This window comes from Python bivittatus, unplaced genomic scaffold (genome assembly GCF_059951505.1).
Source record: "Python bivittatus isolate LINGU-HERP-01145 unplaced genomic scaffold, Pbiv_v1 ctg000570_np1212, whole genome shotgun sequence".
NCBI classification, from domain to species: Eukaryota; Metazoa; Chordata; class Lepidosauria; order Squamata; family Pythonidae; genus Python; species Python bivittatus.
In genome coordinates this window covers 2,639,865-2,656,944 of record NW_028277097.1, presented here as the reverse complement: position 1 = coordinate 2,656,944, position 17,080 = coordinate 2,639,865, and the positions used below count along the sequence as shown (strand labels likewise).

General features: G+C 38.9%; 1 protein-coding gene across 4 annotated transcripts in view; it reads right to left on the bottom strand.

Moving 5' to 3' along the window:
• The window catches only part of PLPP1 (phospholipid phosphatase 1), an 85,945-nt gene that overhangs the window by 8,569 nt on the left and 60,296 nt on the right, over positions 1-17,080 (bottom strand). For all 4 annotated transcript variants that reach the window (XM_007421339.3, XM_007421340.3, XM_088152842.1 and 1 more), the window contains exon 4: positions 13,967-14,024. In XM_007421339.3, the coding sequence (XP_007421401.1) occupies positions 13,967-14,024 (58 nt within the window). The remainder of the gene's footprint in view (positions 1-13,966; positions 14,025-17,080) is intronic.

Genomic DNA, 17,080 nt, shown 5'->3' with positions numbered 1-17,080 from the left:
GATAAAAGACATAAGTGGGTCCCACATGACTGAACCCTTGGCAGATACATGCAAATGTCTTAGATAGATGAGAAATCCATGGAAGAACTCTAGAATTTATGAGATTCCCAAAAGTTATCCAAGTTATATAAGTTGCTCTTGAAGAGTGACAAAAATATTTTCCAATATTTTAGTTAGTGCACCTATCATAGTTCTGACTGGCCTGTCCAATAGGCTGCATGTCTGATCTCATATATAGTATAACTTTATATTGTATTTTTAATTAATTTTATCTTCTCTGTCAACCGCCCAGAGTTGCTTTTTAACGAGATGGGGTGGTGACAAATTTGACATATAAATAAATAAAATAAACTCTGCCCCATTTTTAGAGGACTCCCCAAAACCTTCATCTATTACTTGATCAGTAAGCAGTTGAGGTCTTCCTAATCTGAAAGAAAATCAAAGAAGTATTCTATAAGTCCTTTGAAGTGGCCTTACATTGCTATTTTTAATCATTAACGGTAAGAAAACTGTTGGCTAACAACATTTTAAGCAGAAGTGAGGAGGATAATTTTTTCCATTGTGTTCTTCAGGTCACAAAGCCCTTTAAAGAGGGAGGAGTATTACACAGAGATCACTTTTGTTTACAACATCACAGCAGGTCATCTCTTCAAGACTCTCATTCCAAGAGAAAATAAGTTTATTTTATTTATTTATTTATACATCAAATTTATATCACCGCCCAACTCCCCCACAAGGAGGGACTCTGGGCAGTTAACCAAAGTTAACAAGCATGTGCTATTCATAGAAAGGAAGATGTGATAAGATGGACTCTTAAAGCATCATGGGAAAGCCCCATAAACTATTTTCACAACAGAAAGCAGAGTTACCTAGCAAAACAAAAAATCATAGCATACAACTTAGTTATGTTTAAATCCTATCAAGATGACAGTCGCACCATCTTGTGAAGTTATCTGGGATCACTTTGAGGTCAGGCTCCTCTGTGCTGTCAGCTCCACCATTCCTCCCTGCTTGGTGACAAATGCCTGGGTATGGGCAGGGGTTAATGTATGTTTGGGAAAGGGATGGTGCCATCTTCTCAGTAAGCCATTCTTGGACCCTGCTGTTCTGGACAAATAATAACTTGTATCCAACCTCCCATTTCAAGGGAAGATTGTTTAGAAGTTGGTGTGGAGCATCACATATAACTGAGTTCTTCACTGTGCACATAATGGGTATGAGTATAAAAAAAAATAACACATGGCCAGACATATGCACAGATTTTGCAAGTATTTTTCCATACAAGGAAACCCTAACTTAAACAGGTCCACACAAATGCCAAAGAGTCAAATCTCTAACACTGACACATGCCATGAATCTGTCATAGATGGGCTTTGAACGAATAATTAGGCAGAATATATCCACGGTGACAATGAAATGTTTTGATCGTGTGGAAGTAGTACATAAAGATATTGTTCCAAGCATTTCAAACAGGACTAACACATGTCTGCTAAGCAATAGTCATTACCACACAGAGAGATTACAGAAGAAATAAAGATCTGCATTTCACTAAGGGCCAGAAAGACACGACCAAGGAGAGTTACAATTGTATCTCTAGCTTTTTTCCCCAAATGCACTTAAAAGCAGTTGCAAGGCCTCCAATTTTTTCTTCAAGGCAGCAGCAGTTGGGGAGACTTTTATTCTTACTTTGCAACAGAACAAAACAAAAACAGCAAAAACCCTTCCCCCACAATTTGCTAACAACCCTCTTCGTATGGCTGCAAAAAATCTTGATTACCACTGCAAGGCAACAAGAGATGCCGTACACCTTTGCTGCTGATTGTCTGGAATATCGCAACCCAGAGCTGGTGGCTCTACATCTTTGAAAGCCCAGGGTGGGGAGCAGAGAAGGGGATACACTCCTTTTATATGCCCCCCTTTTCTTTAATCTGGGGAAACCTAGACTTTTAATAGCTATTTTGCAGTCAGAAAATAATTACTACCTCTTTGATGTCTCTCAGAACCAGAGAGCAAGCCCTGGCTGGTTTTTGAGTTTCTCAACCCAAAACTTTGCTAAGGACAGAAACAGCAGGCCAGTGAAAGATATCATCTCTGGCTTCAAGAGGAATTCCCAACCACCCTATAAGCTACTAGAGCTGTGCAAAGCAAGTGCTTCAGAGGTTGTCCCAAAGGTGGTCTGTGCTTGCACTCATAGGCAATACAATTGCCTCAGAAGCAGCCATGCTAAGCCTTCCAGAGGACACTGCTGCTTTAATACTTGAATGAAGGGTCTTTGCTTGTGTTAACATGCTTTGTGAATGTTTTGCAGAGTCTCTAGGCCAGTGTTTCTCAACCGTGGCAACTTTAAGATGCGTGGACTTCAACTCCCAGAATTCCCCAGCCAGCATGCTGGCTGGGGAATTCTGGGAGTTGAAGTCCACGCATCTTAAAGTTGCCACGGTTGAGAAACACTGCTCTAGGCACTGGGAGAAAACCTCAATAGCATCTCAGTCCTGTCTGATTGGGTACCAGTCAAATTATATTTCAGTCAAAGACCAGTATAGAATGAAACAATTAACGAACTGCTTAAAAGTAAAAGAGGAGGACCAAACATAAAACGCAAGTATAAAGAATAACACAGAATATTATTGTCACTATTGTTATCTCTGAAAGCTATGTTTCTAGGATCAAAAAACCCCAGAATATTCTTTGTCTAAAGCTAAGGCCTAAAGCTAAAAATCTAAGAAGTAGGTTAAAATAAAAGAGAATAAAGTGACATCTATCTATATAAGCTTATTTAGTATTGTTTAAAAGTTAGGCACAGTTGCATTATATCAGTGTTGTCCAACTGGCTGGGGAATTCTGGGAGTTGAAGTCCACTCATCTTAAAGTGGCCAAGTTTGGACAACACTGCATTATATTGAAGAATGGGAATTAGTCAGCTTACATCTCGTCTGACTGGGTATCATCTGCATATTGATGGTACCTCTCCCTGTGTTGCCAGATGACTTCCTCCAGCAGTTTCATACAGATATTCAACTGTATGTGCAAAACATTTCCAAGGCACTCAAAGGTCTGGCAACCTGGCTTCTGAAATGAGGCAATGGGACATCACTCAGAAGCCACTCACATGCTCTGCCTTCACAACTAACCAATCCCCAGACCCTCCCCTCAACCTCCCCAACAAAACCCTGCTCTCACCCTGGTCTATGGGGGCAACTCCCAGGCTTTCACTCTAGGGAGAATTATTTCACAACCAAACTTCATCCCCCACCAGAGAACAGCTGCAGTAACCCCTCCAATCTGCCTTCCCCCCTCTAGCAGTCCCATACTATCTTTAGTCAGCAACAGCTGCAGCTCTGTATCAATTCTGCAGTCATACTCAATAAAACATGCCAATCATTCTGGGAGAAAATTCCCTCTGCAATTCCACTCTTTCTTGAGTGACCAACTTTAGCCTCAAGGTTGTCCTCACACCAAGAGAACCTCTAATGATGGCCACCTTCCTGCCACAGCTGTCACTTGCACTGATGGTTGCTGACTTAGACACAACTCCTGGATAGACCTGGCCATGGCAGCTGCAGACTTCAGAGGCTCCAAGCCTTTCACCCCCTAGGGATCCCAGCAATGCATTCACAACCGATACTGATCCACTATGGCACATTACCATTGGGTTTGTATCTTGCCATTGCCACTGTTCTTCTTGTTGCTCCCACCTTTGGAAGCCTCCATGACCACCGCTTCCCCAGTAGACTTCCAGTTCTGCAATCCTTCAACTAACATAAAACCCCAAATTGTGTCAGCTGCACCTCTTCTTGATATGCATCTTCCAATCTCACTTTCATTTCCTCTTTTATACTTTCTAATTCCAACATTCCAACCCTAACATTCCTAGCTCCACTCAGTAGGCATTTCACTCAAACTTCCTTTCCACTACCATCACTTTCACTTCTTCCTCCCAATCTAAATTACCTCTACTGCCTGTGCCATCTTACAAAAAATAATAAAAATAAATAAAATCCAACTCTCTTCAAATACAGGAATCTGAAGTAAAGCATCCCCAAGAAATATCCGTCCAGCCTATGCATAAAGCTATCCAACAAAGGTGAGCTTATCATCCCCTTAAATAATTGCTTTCGTGATTACACCTCCCTTAGGAAGACTTTCCTAATTTTCAAGTGGAATCTCCCCTGCTGTAACTTTGGATTTCCATTAGAAGTTCAAAATAACCTCCATCACAAACCCTTTGAGTTCTTTACCAGGACAAGATGGCTGCATTCAAAGAATGTCAGAATTGCCCTGTGAGATCACAGCAGTGATGGATCTAATCCAGGGCTGCAGTTCCAACAGCAATTACCCAGTTACTTCTGTGTACTTGTGAATAGCCATTTGCCTACTCAAAGGAAAACCTTAATATTTTGGCCAGATGAATAAATAGGAAACGCTGGATGATTATATAGAGACTAGGCTCTTTTTTTCTTCCCCTCTCCCCCCCCCCCCCGAGTTGTTGATATATTACAGGTGTATGCTTGGAAAGCCTGGCTAATAAAAAATAAAGGCATCTTAACTTTTGGATGCTATGCAAATTATATGCCTAATTTACAAATCCCTGCCAACTGTTAGGACTAAGTACATCTGTTCTGCCAAATTGTCTCCTTGGCTTCCATGGGCTAAGAAGAATAGCATTCCCTTAACAACCTCATTGAAAGTTTCCTTCAAGCCCAGCCAAGGACTGCTACCTGTTGAGAAGAGCCAAAAAAGGTAAAAATTTCTCCAAGTCGAATGCGATGCCTAGTGACTGCATCCATGCAGCCTTCCTGGCAGTCATATGAACATAGCTGTCGTTGCCTTCTTATGGGATTTTTTTGACTTCCCAGTCTATGTCAGAGCTCTAAAACCCCAACAGTCCCCCATCCATGGCTGACACTGCTTAGCATCTACAATGAGAGAAGACTGGCTTGTTAGCCTCGTCTATTAAGATCATAGCAGTAAAACAGGAACTACAGTGATGGCAACTCTGAGAGTTCTTAACTTAAAATAGATACACAAACCAGGTATCTGTGAAACAAACAAGCTTATTTATTAACACTGCTGAAGAGAAATGGCAATTCTATACCCAATTAATTCTGATAATTTCTGAATTTATGTAAATTACTGGACAACAAATTTAGAAACAGCATGAGTTTCATCTTATAAGATAAAAGATAACATCTCTAAGTCCAGCTTCACTCCTGGTGACTCCATGGACGCAGCCATGGGGTTTTCTTGGCAGCCATACAGAAGGGCTTTGCCACGGTCTTTTTCTGGGCCTTTTCCCTCCTACCTCACAGCCTACTTTCCTAGGATTTCTTGGAAGTCTTCTAGCCAAATACTAGGCAGGCCTCACCATAGTTAACTTCTGAGCCCAGGTGCTGAAATGCACTGGCAAAGGTAAAGACCTCTGCAAGCTGGCTTGACTCCTTGTGATTGCATCATTGCCATTTTCTTAGGAGCCACATGGAAGTGGTTTGCCATTGCTTTCTTCCCAATCTAGCCTGTATCCCTACAGGTTAAGTACTAGCCAGGGCCTCCTCTGCTTAGCTTCTTGCTCAGATTGGGTCAGCCAGGTGCTGCCATCTGCTGAGACCTGAGTAAGAAACATATATATGCTACCAATTGTGATCAGTGTCATATCTACCTGTATTTCTGGCCTAAAGCACAATATGCGAAGCTTGGCTAAAGTTAACCTTTCTTATGGCTTAGCCTGTTATGCAAGCCCAACTCATTTGATTAGTTTACCATCTGACATCTTGTGCAAATCCAGGTTAAGCACGCTATATAAATGCAGCCTGTGTATGTTCCGGCAAGATTGGAGGAACTTCTAAAGGAGAGTTTGGGGATGAAGGTTGTAGAGAGAAGAGGAAAATGTTTATTCACATGATGCTGAATTTCAAGTTGTGTTACAAAACATACAGGTTTGCATGCACATTTTTTAGCAGGTGATATGCTACTTATTAGAATACAGTAGTGCTAGTGGGGGTAGGAAGGGACCAGAAACTTTGGTGAGAGTAGTAACTACACTGGGTTGAAGGTTCAACAAGTGGATTTAAGTAACCAGCAGGGTGGGGAATCTGTCCAGGCCCAAACAAACATTTGCTCCAAAAGCATGTCATTCTTCTTACAATCTGGAGGAATTTAAAGGGCAGAATTTGAAATGAACACTGTGACAGAGTAAGGAGAGTCTGAAGTGCCAACAGTTTCTTCAGAGCTGTAATCTAATTGTCAATGTGGCTGGATTGCACAACTCTAGCTTTTGGGTTGGTTTTTGGTTTTTGTCTGCATGCAGAGTCAGTCACACTAGCATATGTGAGATTCCTTTGGTCCTCAAGAGGCTGGAGTTTCAAGCGTCTGCTTATGATAAATCCAAGCTGTGAGTAATGCCACATGTGAGGAACTGGAGAGTCATGAGCAGCACAGAACCGCAGCTGGAGCCAAGCATGCAAGCGGCAAGATGCAGCTGCTCAGAAAGAACATTTGAAACAGGTGAGCAGATGCCTCCAGCTGACTGGGGACAAAAACCTGCACTATCCAACAGAAGAGTTAAGAACCCTAAACAGCTGTACAGAGAGATGGTTCCATCTGTATGTTGTAAGAGGCAAGGCACTTTAATAGGAAAGAACCGTGCACCATTGAAGCAAACTCTTCCTTACTACGCAAGATAGAACCACCAACTCATTCAAGAATCAAGAGCATTCCCGCAGGGAAATTTCACAGCCATTCTCAAGACCCTTTCTAACTCATCCCAATTAATGCCCACGCCCAGAGGCAGGGGGGAGAGTTTCCCCATAAAGTTCTATTTATGATGTCATTAGTAAAACGTATTGTCAAGGATACTTTCTGTCCAACGTTCTTATTGTAAATAAGAACATGAAGCTAAGCTAAACTGTGCAGCTTTTTTTTTAAAAAAAACAACTGGTTAGAGATCTTGTAGCCAAAATATTCACTTTACGACAGCCTTACCCATCTTAACACCTTTGTTCAGCTACATGCTTTCCAATGGCCAGGACTCGTTGTAGTTTAATCAAAACAAAGAGGCCAGGTTAGGAAAGGTTAGTTTGGAGGAACAGAGATGTGAACACCACTATCTCCTTTTATAATTTGGTTTAATTCCTCCAAAACAATGGGCAATTTCTCTAAACTGAAACAAAAAACAATGTTAAGGCAAATCCAAATTAGATCTGTCAGTTATTCTGACCTACTGAAACAGATGACAAATTTGTGAATAATAAAAAGGAGTAGGAATGCTCTTCTCATGGATGAGTGCCCAGTACTAAAAGAATTATTTTCAGCACCTGGTTAAAATGATTTATTGATTAGTTTTTTGCCATTTCTTTTTTACTGACTTTTGTATTACTGACTTTCAAGATTTATGATTTGATGTTATTGTGTTGTTGCCCATTTGTCGTATAATGGCCAAAGAGCCAGCTTGGAATAAATATTGCTGAAAGTAAAAATACTGTAGTCTTGTTCCAATTACTTCTCAAAAACATTTTTAGGATACTCTGAATTGTGGAGTCCTTGGGGTTCTCTGAGCTTGGTTCTTTTCTTGCAAACGTTTCATTACCCGGCTAGGTAACATCTTCAGTGCTAAAATGGGATGGGGTTTGCTCTCTATTTATCTGGCCTGCTTTGCCAGTGCTGGTGGGGGTTCTGTTTTGCTCTTCTGGTAGTTCCTTGATTAGCATATGTTGACTGCTTGATTGTGTGCCTGGTGGCGACCTTTGCTTATCTGGGTGATGACTGCTGGACATGATTGCTGGTGATGATTGCTGGTGAGGCATCTTCTGGTCTTTTGTCTCTTTTGAATAGTATGTAGATGCTGTGTATCTCTATGTGTCTGTTAATTGCTGCCTTGTCTGAATACCAGGCTTCCAAGAATTCTCTTGCATGTTTGGATTTAGCTTGGTCTAAAATGCTGACAGTTTCCCAGTTAAAACTGTGGTTGAGTCTGTCCATGTGTTGTGCAATTAAGGAATTAAGCATATTCGCCTCCACTGATACTCTGAATGTGTGTTAAAAACCCACTCAGCACTCCAAAAACTACTACAGTTCTCTACTTCTGCCTAGAGGGGTTCAAGGGGGTGAGTAAAAAAAAACAGCCAAATGGTAGCCATGACAGTGCAACTGAAGCTCTGTCCCTTTTTTCACATACAGAGTGCGTGTAACACATGTTAAAAAGAGGCAGCATATTGACTGCACAACTAACATCTTGATTTTTTTTTTTTACCCCTGCTTCTGTCCATTCTATTGGATAAAAGTCATTGGAAGTAATTCATCTTTCTGCACTTGAGTTCATTTTTAAGCTGAGCAAGAATATACCAAATATGGAAATATGGGCAGCCTTTTTTTCTGGTGGGGGCTGCATTTGCTCAAAGATAATTTGCTTGGGATCGCATGAGAGGTGGGACCAAAGTAAGTAGTGGTGAGAAACCTTCTCTCTCTCCAAGCATCAGAGAAGAGACATCTCCTTCTAATCCAAACTCTGAACTGCTCTCCTATAGAAGAGTTTAAATGAAAGACTATATGTCTCTCCCCCACCCCCCCATATTTATATATATTATATATATTGAACACTAAGGTAGGGACAGAAAATAAGCATAAGGCTTGGTGCCTACGAACTTGCAGGCCTACCTTCTCCAGCCAGAGTTGATTTGCTTGACGCTTGTTTTCTGGGAGAAGGTGCTGGTGATTCCCACGCTCAGGAAGGGAAGGGAGACAGGGTCATAAGGCTCTATTTTGCAGCTATGGCCCCAATTTTATGGGCCAGCCTTCCTCCAGAAGCTAGGTTGGTTTCCCCCACCCCTTCAACTTTCTGGACATTAGTTAAAACAAAGCTCTTATGAACAGCATTTAGGAATCATTTCAAGTTACACTCTCTATGGTGGTTATTGCTCTGTAGTTATTCCTACTTCTTACCATGGATGTTTTAATGTATACCCTTTTTGAGTGTCTTATTATGGTCAACTACCAGGAGACTTTGCAGATTACAAACAAGATTTGGAGATTTATTCTGTGGTATTCAAAATAAATACTTATTATTTATTTTATTAAACAAACTTATAGAACTGCTTCTCTACCAGAAGGAACTTGGAGCAGTGAACAGAATAAAAACACAGTACACTAAAAAAGACCATTTAAAAGAGTAAACAACATTGAGGCCCCAATAAAACTTGCATTCATTCACTAACTACTCCATCCCAACTCCATCAACATCCTGGCCCCAGTGCCTGGGGGAAAAGCCAGGTCTTCACCACTTTCCTAAAGGTCAACAGGGTTGGGGCCATCCATATCTCCAGGGGAAGGCTGTTCCATAAGTCAGGCACCATCACAGAAAAGGCACGTTTCCAAGGACCCACTGGGTATCACTGCTTCACCATGGGGACCTGGAGCATGCCCACCCTGCCAGATCTAGGATGGGCAGAAAGTACTGAGGACAGGTAGTCCCATAAGTAAACAAACAAGCAAATATATAAATCTCTTTGCAGACCTCCATCTTCTAATTACCTTGTCTCATTCAAGGGAGTTGGGAGAGACCTGTAGCAGTCTTCCACTTTTGTCAGAATGATGAAAGCAGTGTTGCGATGTCACGCTGCAGCCTCCACCCCTTTTCAGCATGCAGATGTTGCAGTGCATGCAGAAAAGGTGCAAGACTTGTGTCATGATGCTGATGTCAGTTTGGTACACACTCCCGCCTCTCCCTTTTGCTTGTAAAGCTATATTCTTTTTGTCTTCTATCTATGGTGGACTAGATGTCCCTGAAGGAGCGGGGATGGCATTGTGGTAGAGATTGGCGGCCAGACAGTGAATTCCGGCCTGCACAGTCCTTCTGGACAAGGAGAGATCATCAGAGATCACAGTAATGCAACCTATATGGACAACGTTCGCAAAAGCCTACTTTCTTAAACCATTTTGGATGTAATCAATTTACAGCTAAAGAGAGATTTTCTAAGCAGCAGGATAAGAGAAATCCACTTGATGAGTCAACATTCTTTCTGGATTAAAAAAGGGGGGAAAAGCTTCAAAGATTTAAAAACTTTTAGCAAAAAGCTTAACAAGGACTGGATATAAGCAAGTTTAAAATGGATAAAGGGATAGTAATTTTGAAAGATTAATTTTTGGTGAAAGTGCTTTTGAACAACTTGGAATTAAAACAGACAAACGGACTGGACCTTCGTGGGAATCTGTTTACTATTAAAAAGCGTGGACAATTGGTGGATTTTATAAAACAAAAGATAAAGGTAATAGGAGTCAGATCGTGATGCTGACTGTAACTACGGAGTGCCATTTGAGACGAAAGTATTAAGGGCATGGGAAGACAAAGCAAAAAAGGGGGGGAGGGGAGCCTGCCTTTTTCCCTTGTAATTGAGACACTTCTGGATTATAATATCACAGTGGCAACCATCAGAAAAGTGGCAAAAACAGCAGAGGGGAGGAGAGGATAATGAAGCAACCTGCAGAAAGAAGAATTACGCCAGACTTGCTTCAAAAATGTTTGAGGAATTGGGCAATAAGTTATCTGAATCACTTGATACTAAACTGACAGCTTTTGAAAAGAGAATGGGTGAAAGACTTGTAAAGATGAAACAAGAAGTTAAGAAGATGGAAAGCTCTGTAAAACAAGTGTCTGGAGATGCAAAACAAATTAATGACAAAATGGAAATTCTGGAGAAAAGAAGTTATAAACAGAGAGTTGGAAAGAGACTTATTAGATAATCTGACGCGACTAGAATTGAGAGAGAAGGAATTCCATTTGCGATTCAGAGTAATTCCAGAGGATTCTGGTGAAGATATTAGAGAAAAGGTTATTAAAGCTTTACCAAGACATGAAATGGGACAAGGAGGATACAGAGGCAGAAATTGATAAATTATATAGAATAAACACAAGATTTGTGAGAAGAAATGTTCCAAGGGATATCCTGGTGCACTTTGTCAGGAAGAAGACAAGAGATCAAGTTTTACAGCAGCATTTTAATACAAGACTAAAGATTGATAACACAGATGTAATTGTGCTTAAAGAAATTCCGATTAGAATACTGCGTAAGAGAAAAGAGTACTTCTTTTTGACTGATAGACATAAACAAAAAAAGATTCCATTTCAATGGGACAAATTGGAAGATGTGATTTTTACTTTTAAACAGCAGAGGTTCTGACTGAATTCTGTCTAGAAGGTGAGAGAATTTCCAGAAAAATTCAAAGAAGAGTTGGAGGAGACTCGGATGGAGGAGCTAGATGAGACTACACAAAAACCTCAACAGGTACAACAGGAAACTGAAAGGGATAATGCTGAATTAGGAGCTATAGGTATTGATTTTTCTAAATTTTTGGCTTGATTATAGATTACAAATGTTTAACGTGGAACATAAATAGAGCAAATGCTCCTCAAAAGAGAAAAAAATTCATTATTTGAAAAAATTAAAACAAGGCATAATTTGCCTACAAAAGATACATATTAGAAAAAAGGACAAAATATTTGATTTATAAAAAATTGGGTGAAGAATTTATTTCAGCAGGAACTAAAAAAAAGAAATGGAGTTGCTTTGATATATATACCACCAACTAAAACCAGAACTTGTACTGACTGATAAGCATGGAAGATTTGTTGAGGTGGAAGTTAATTTGCATGGGGCTAAGACTCTGATATTGGGAATTTATGCCCCAAATGAGGACAAAGTATTGTTCTATAAAGGACTTGTGGAGAGACTAATGGGCTTTTCTTATGAAAACTGGTGTTTTGATGGGGGATTAGAATGGAGTGATCTCTCCACAACTAGACAGAACTTCTGAGAAAAATATTAAAATTACTCAAGGAAAATTACCAAACTTTTTTTTTTAATTTGATGGACAATTTAGGGCTTGTTGATATATGGAGACAGAAAAATGGCAATTCAAGAGAGTACACATATTTTTCTGAAAGACACAGATCCTTTTCAAGAATAGATATGATTTGGATTTCAAAGAATTTGGCTACCAAGGTTCATAAAGTAGAGTATTACCAAAGACCTTTTCAGATCATAATCCTGTGAGTTTGGTTTATAAAAGGAAATCCAGTTCTTTTAGATGGAGACTAAATGAAATGTTGCCACAGAAAGAACAAAACAAGGATGCCCACTGACTCCTCTCATTTATTCTAGTCCTTGTAGTATCGAATTCAGATATAAGACAAGACGAGAGGATTGTGAGAGTAAAGATTTAAAAAGAAACTTATAAGTTAAGGGCTTTTCCAGATGACTTGGTGTTGGTTTTGGAAGATCCTTTAAAGGGGATTGAAACATTAATGGGAAAACTAAAAGAATTTGGTACATTAGCAGGTTTTAAGATTAACAAACAGAAGATGAAGATGTTAACAAAAAACATGAAAGTAGAGGATCAAACAGAAATGATGAATAAAATGGATTTTAAGATTGAGAAGAAAGTAAAATATTTGGGTATCACCATGACAAATATGAATTGTATGTTATTTCAAAATAATGATGTTAAGATATGGAATGAAGTTAAAAAAGACATGTTAAGATGGGAGAAACTAGAACTGTCATTGTTGGGGAGAATTTCTTGATAAAAATGAATGCCTTGCCCAGAATGATATTTTTGTTTCAGACAATACCTGTTTTGACAACTGGTGCAGCATTTAAACAGTGGTAAAAGGATATATCTAAGTTTGTGTGGTAAGGAAAAACCATGAATTAAATATAAAGCGTTACAAAATGCAAGGAAAAGAAGAGGATTGGATTTACCTGGTTTGAAATTGTATTTTGCAGCTTGCTGTTTGGTTTGGATGAAAGAGTGGGTGCTGCCGAAAAACAGAAGGCTTTTGGAGTTAGAAGAACATGACCTGAGATTTGGGTGGGATGGATATTTGTGGTATGACAAAGTCAAGGTTAATGTGGATTTTAAAAATCATTATGTTAGACATGCCATATTGAGAATATGGAATAGATACAAATCCAGGTTGTGTCCGATAACACCTTTGTGACTTTCAGTACAGGAAGCATTTTATAGACAAGAAATAATAGGCAAATACAAATGGCTAACTTATTGTGAGACACTAGAATTTTGTCAAGGGGAATACAAAATAAAATCAAGAGAACAACTGGTGGCAGAGAGATATAGTAGCCAAGGGTTTTCTTATTTACAGTTATCAGAAAGATTTAAAGTAGACAAAAAGAGTTTATGGTTTTGAACATTGTAAAACTGAGTTTGAAATAGAATTGTGTACAAATGATGAACATGTAATTGCTAAAATGTATAAACTTGTATTGAAATTTGAAACAGAAGAACAAGTGAAAGAATGTATGATAAAGTGAGCTAAAAATTTGGTTATAATATATAGATGGAACAATGGGAAAATATGTGATTGAAACGATTGAAATTTACATTACATTTACAAAATCTTAAAGAGAACTTTTATAGAATGATGTACCATTGGTATGTGACACCAGAGAAATTGTCTAGAATGTATTAAGGCACTTCAAATTTATGTTGGAAATGTAAAAACAAGAAGGGTAATTTTATCATGCTTGGCGGATGTGTAAAAAAGCTAGAACATTTTGGATTCAAATACATACACTGATTGAAAGGATTTTAAAGACTGAGTTGTTGCCTTTGCTATTGCTATCCTAACAGCATAACGGTCAAGCTGTTTACCAGGCCTATTTAAGACAAAATACACAAAAGCCAGAACGCTAACTATCTTTACGCCCAATCTGATTACTTGTTCATCTGGCCTGTAAACATCCTGTTAATGCAATAGAAATCTGCTGGTAGGTGGTGACCAAACATTCCAAACTTTAGCCAAATTATTTCAGAGCAAACACCCCCATCCCACCCAAATCATTTTCATTTAATGCTTCCCTTACACAAATAGCCCAAAAGGAGTTCTGCCGATGTAGCACATGTTTCCACCTCAAACTTTTAAACATCATAAGTGGCTGCTAAAAATACATATACTTACTGCTAGGAACAGCATGCAATACATGGAGAATGACGAATGTCCAGAGTAAAATGACAGTCTGAAAAATAAGAAAGTGAGTATGCATTTGTTACTTTTTAGTATACAAGAATCTGCTCCTTAAAAAGAAAAGAAAAGAAAATGCAGAGCAAACATAATAGAATTCTTCATATCTCAGATGCAAAATCTGAATTTGGCAAAGTACACTGAGTAACCTTGGACAAGATGCTATTTCTCACACCTTCCTTAATATAAAATTGTGAAGAAAAATGCTCCCCTGAGTCCTTGAAAAAGAAGCCAGGGATATAAACCCATCCAAACAGAAGCAAGGAGAATACAGCAATAATGGTGTCTTTGTAGCTGGCATACAATTTGTAATCTCCATTCAAAATTAGATTTTAGCCTGAGTTCTTGTGCCTCATACTCTATCTGTACAGTTGTATTAACAGACTAAAATGTTCACCTATATATTGATCAATGTTTTAGACCTTTAAAACGCATTTATGTCAATTCTGCACCTGCCTTAAAGTCAGGCTTGTTTGCCCAATCAATTTTGAGAGTACTTAATCCACAATATAAATGATACAGCATTATTAAAACACAACTGTGAACAGCTTGGATATATCAGATTGCTCAATTTTTATACTGATCCTGTAACTTGAGGGGCTCAATTGGCTTTTGGGACTGTCATAAGGTTTGATTCCTAGCTCTGAGGCAAGGGGCGATCTTAACCTTGGAAAGCTAGACCTTATCATCTCTATATATGGACAGAAAGGATGAGTCTGACAGAAGAGCAAACGCTGTGCCTAAACACATTCATAGTAATGTTCCAGCCAGGGATTTCAGACTATTACAATTAGTCTTCTATTCTTGGATGCAGCGTTGCCAAAAGACACAGCTAATATAGCCTGACCTTTCAACATCAGAATGCACTACAGCATATTAGCTATACTTTCATGTTTCCAGCAGACAGATTACAGTCAACATCATGTCTCTCTTACATAGAGAACTTCAGAGAAAGTTATTAATGGTCCCCTAATTCCAGCTGGAAATACCTGTCCTTTATTAGCTTATCAGTCCCCTAGCTGTATTTATTTTCCTTCTCTCAATTGCTGCCTGCCCCATGGTTTTAATATTTTAAATGGAGACACAATAAAGAAACTGCTAAATGTTCCTCTACAACCCATTCTTCCAAAGGCAGCCTCAGAGTAGAACATTTTGTCCCTCCTGCCAGCCATTTATGTTCCAAACTCTTTTTCAGCATTTCTGCAGACAAACTCCTTCAGTATTTGCCCCTCCAGCCCTAGTTGATAAATAAGCAATCCACAATAACAAAGTGTCCCATCTCTGGAAACATCAAACCCTTATTTAGTTATATTTCCTCTTCCTCTCCCTTCATCATGTTGTTGAACTATTTAAATCATCCCAGTAGCAGATCATACATCAGGTCTCAGGAGCTTTTAGGATGTGCATTATTGTTTCATGACAACCACCTTTGCATATTTTTCTCCTGGAAGGATTTATTTCAACGAGTCAGATAATACAAGCCTAGAGTATAAATTTTATTTTGACTTCTCACTCTGGCCATTAACGGTAATGTTGATACTTCTTTCCAGAATAAACTATTTAAGTGTGAAGGCACAATTAATCCAAAGATACCAGGCTCCAAGGCTTTTTCTGGGTTCATCAAGAGAGAAACAATCTAGAAGAGATCTTTTCCGTGTTCACAAAACATACATGGCATACATCTATCCCATCAAGATAGTGGGAAGTCAGACTTGTAATGTTTTTTTAACATGCTTTAAACAATTCATCTATGAGATTTGCCTGCAATGTCTAAAGAAGTACAACAGACCTTTCACAAAGCCAATAGTACAACAATTTGGACACTAAAATGCCACGTTCTGTATTACAAAAAAAAATCAGGCAACATATATTCTGATCATGAATGCAACCAAATTATGTTAACCTTTTTAGCTCATTATTACAAAATCATATTTTACACCACTGAAAGTTAACTCAAACAGGCACCCTGAGTAGAATGAAGGATCTTAAAAGGAAGAAGACTTGAGCTGGAGTGTTTAAGCCACAAGAGAAGATGAGGCAAATAAGGAGCATGTACCAAATTATGCAGCAAAATCTCCAGATTTGCTCAAGTATCAAGTCTAGGCCAGTTGCACTTATGACAACTGTTCCCATGCAATATCTGTTTTCAAATTCTAAGTGTGTCCAATTCAAATTTTAAAAAGTCTTAGGAATGATTTTTAAAATGTGGCCCTTTGATAATGGTAACTCAATATAATGCTGAAAACGTTCAGAAAAATAAGAAAGAAAGCATTCATAAATACTGGCTTATAAGCAGAAGCTACACTCACAAACAACTGATTGTCCTCCATAGCTGTGAGGGTGCAATTTCCCTCATGTACCCAAAGCAGTTTAAATCTGTTGTTTCTTCTTCTCACCTGTCCCACATTTCAAAAGACTCTTTACTTTGTGTTTCATAGCTGTTAAAGTTGGGCAGCTGTTGATTATTGACATAACTGACATCTCTGCTCTAGGAACTGCTGTCTCTCAGCATATTACTAAGTTACCCAGAGCAACTGAAGTCAGATGAGACCAAAAATGAACCACAAGATTTACGTACAATATCTACAATGAGTAGTCAAGATTGTAGGAAAAGTAAAAGGTAACACACATTCTCTGGAGGCTTAAGCATTTGCTAGTATCTTCTGGGAAACATCCTCATAATTCTGACTTGATTCCAGGCATCACAGATACTGCTACTAGCAACTCCCAGGAAGCAGCATCCAGGATCAAGTATTTGGCATGTTCAACTTCTTGACATAAATGTGGGCCTTATGTAAGTAAAGCCAAACAGTAAGGCAGTAACAAGCTCTATACCATGTAATAAAATTGGATAAGAATCCATATTTTTCTTACTCTCATAAAATCAGTAAAATTGATCAAAAGTTGATCCAAGCATTTATTTATGTAAACATTATTTTTTAGGCCTGCTGCCACAACTTTTGTTAATGACCACTACTTTAAACTGGTTTGAAAGTGGATCAGACAAATTAATGGAGAGGTCTACCAACAACTACTGTATGTAGAACAATC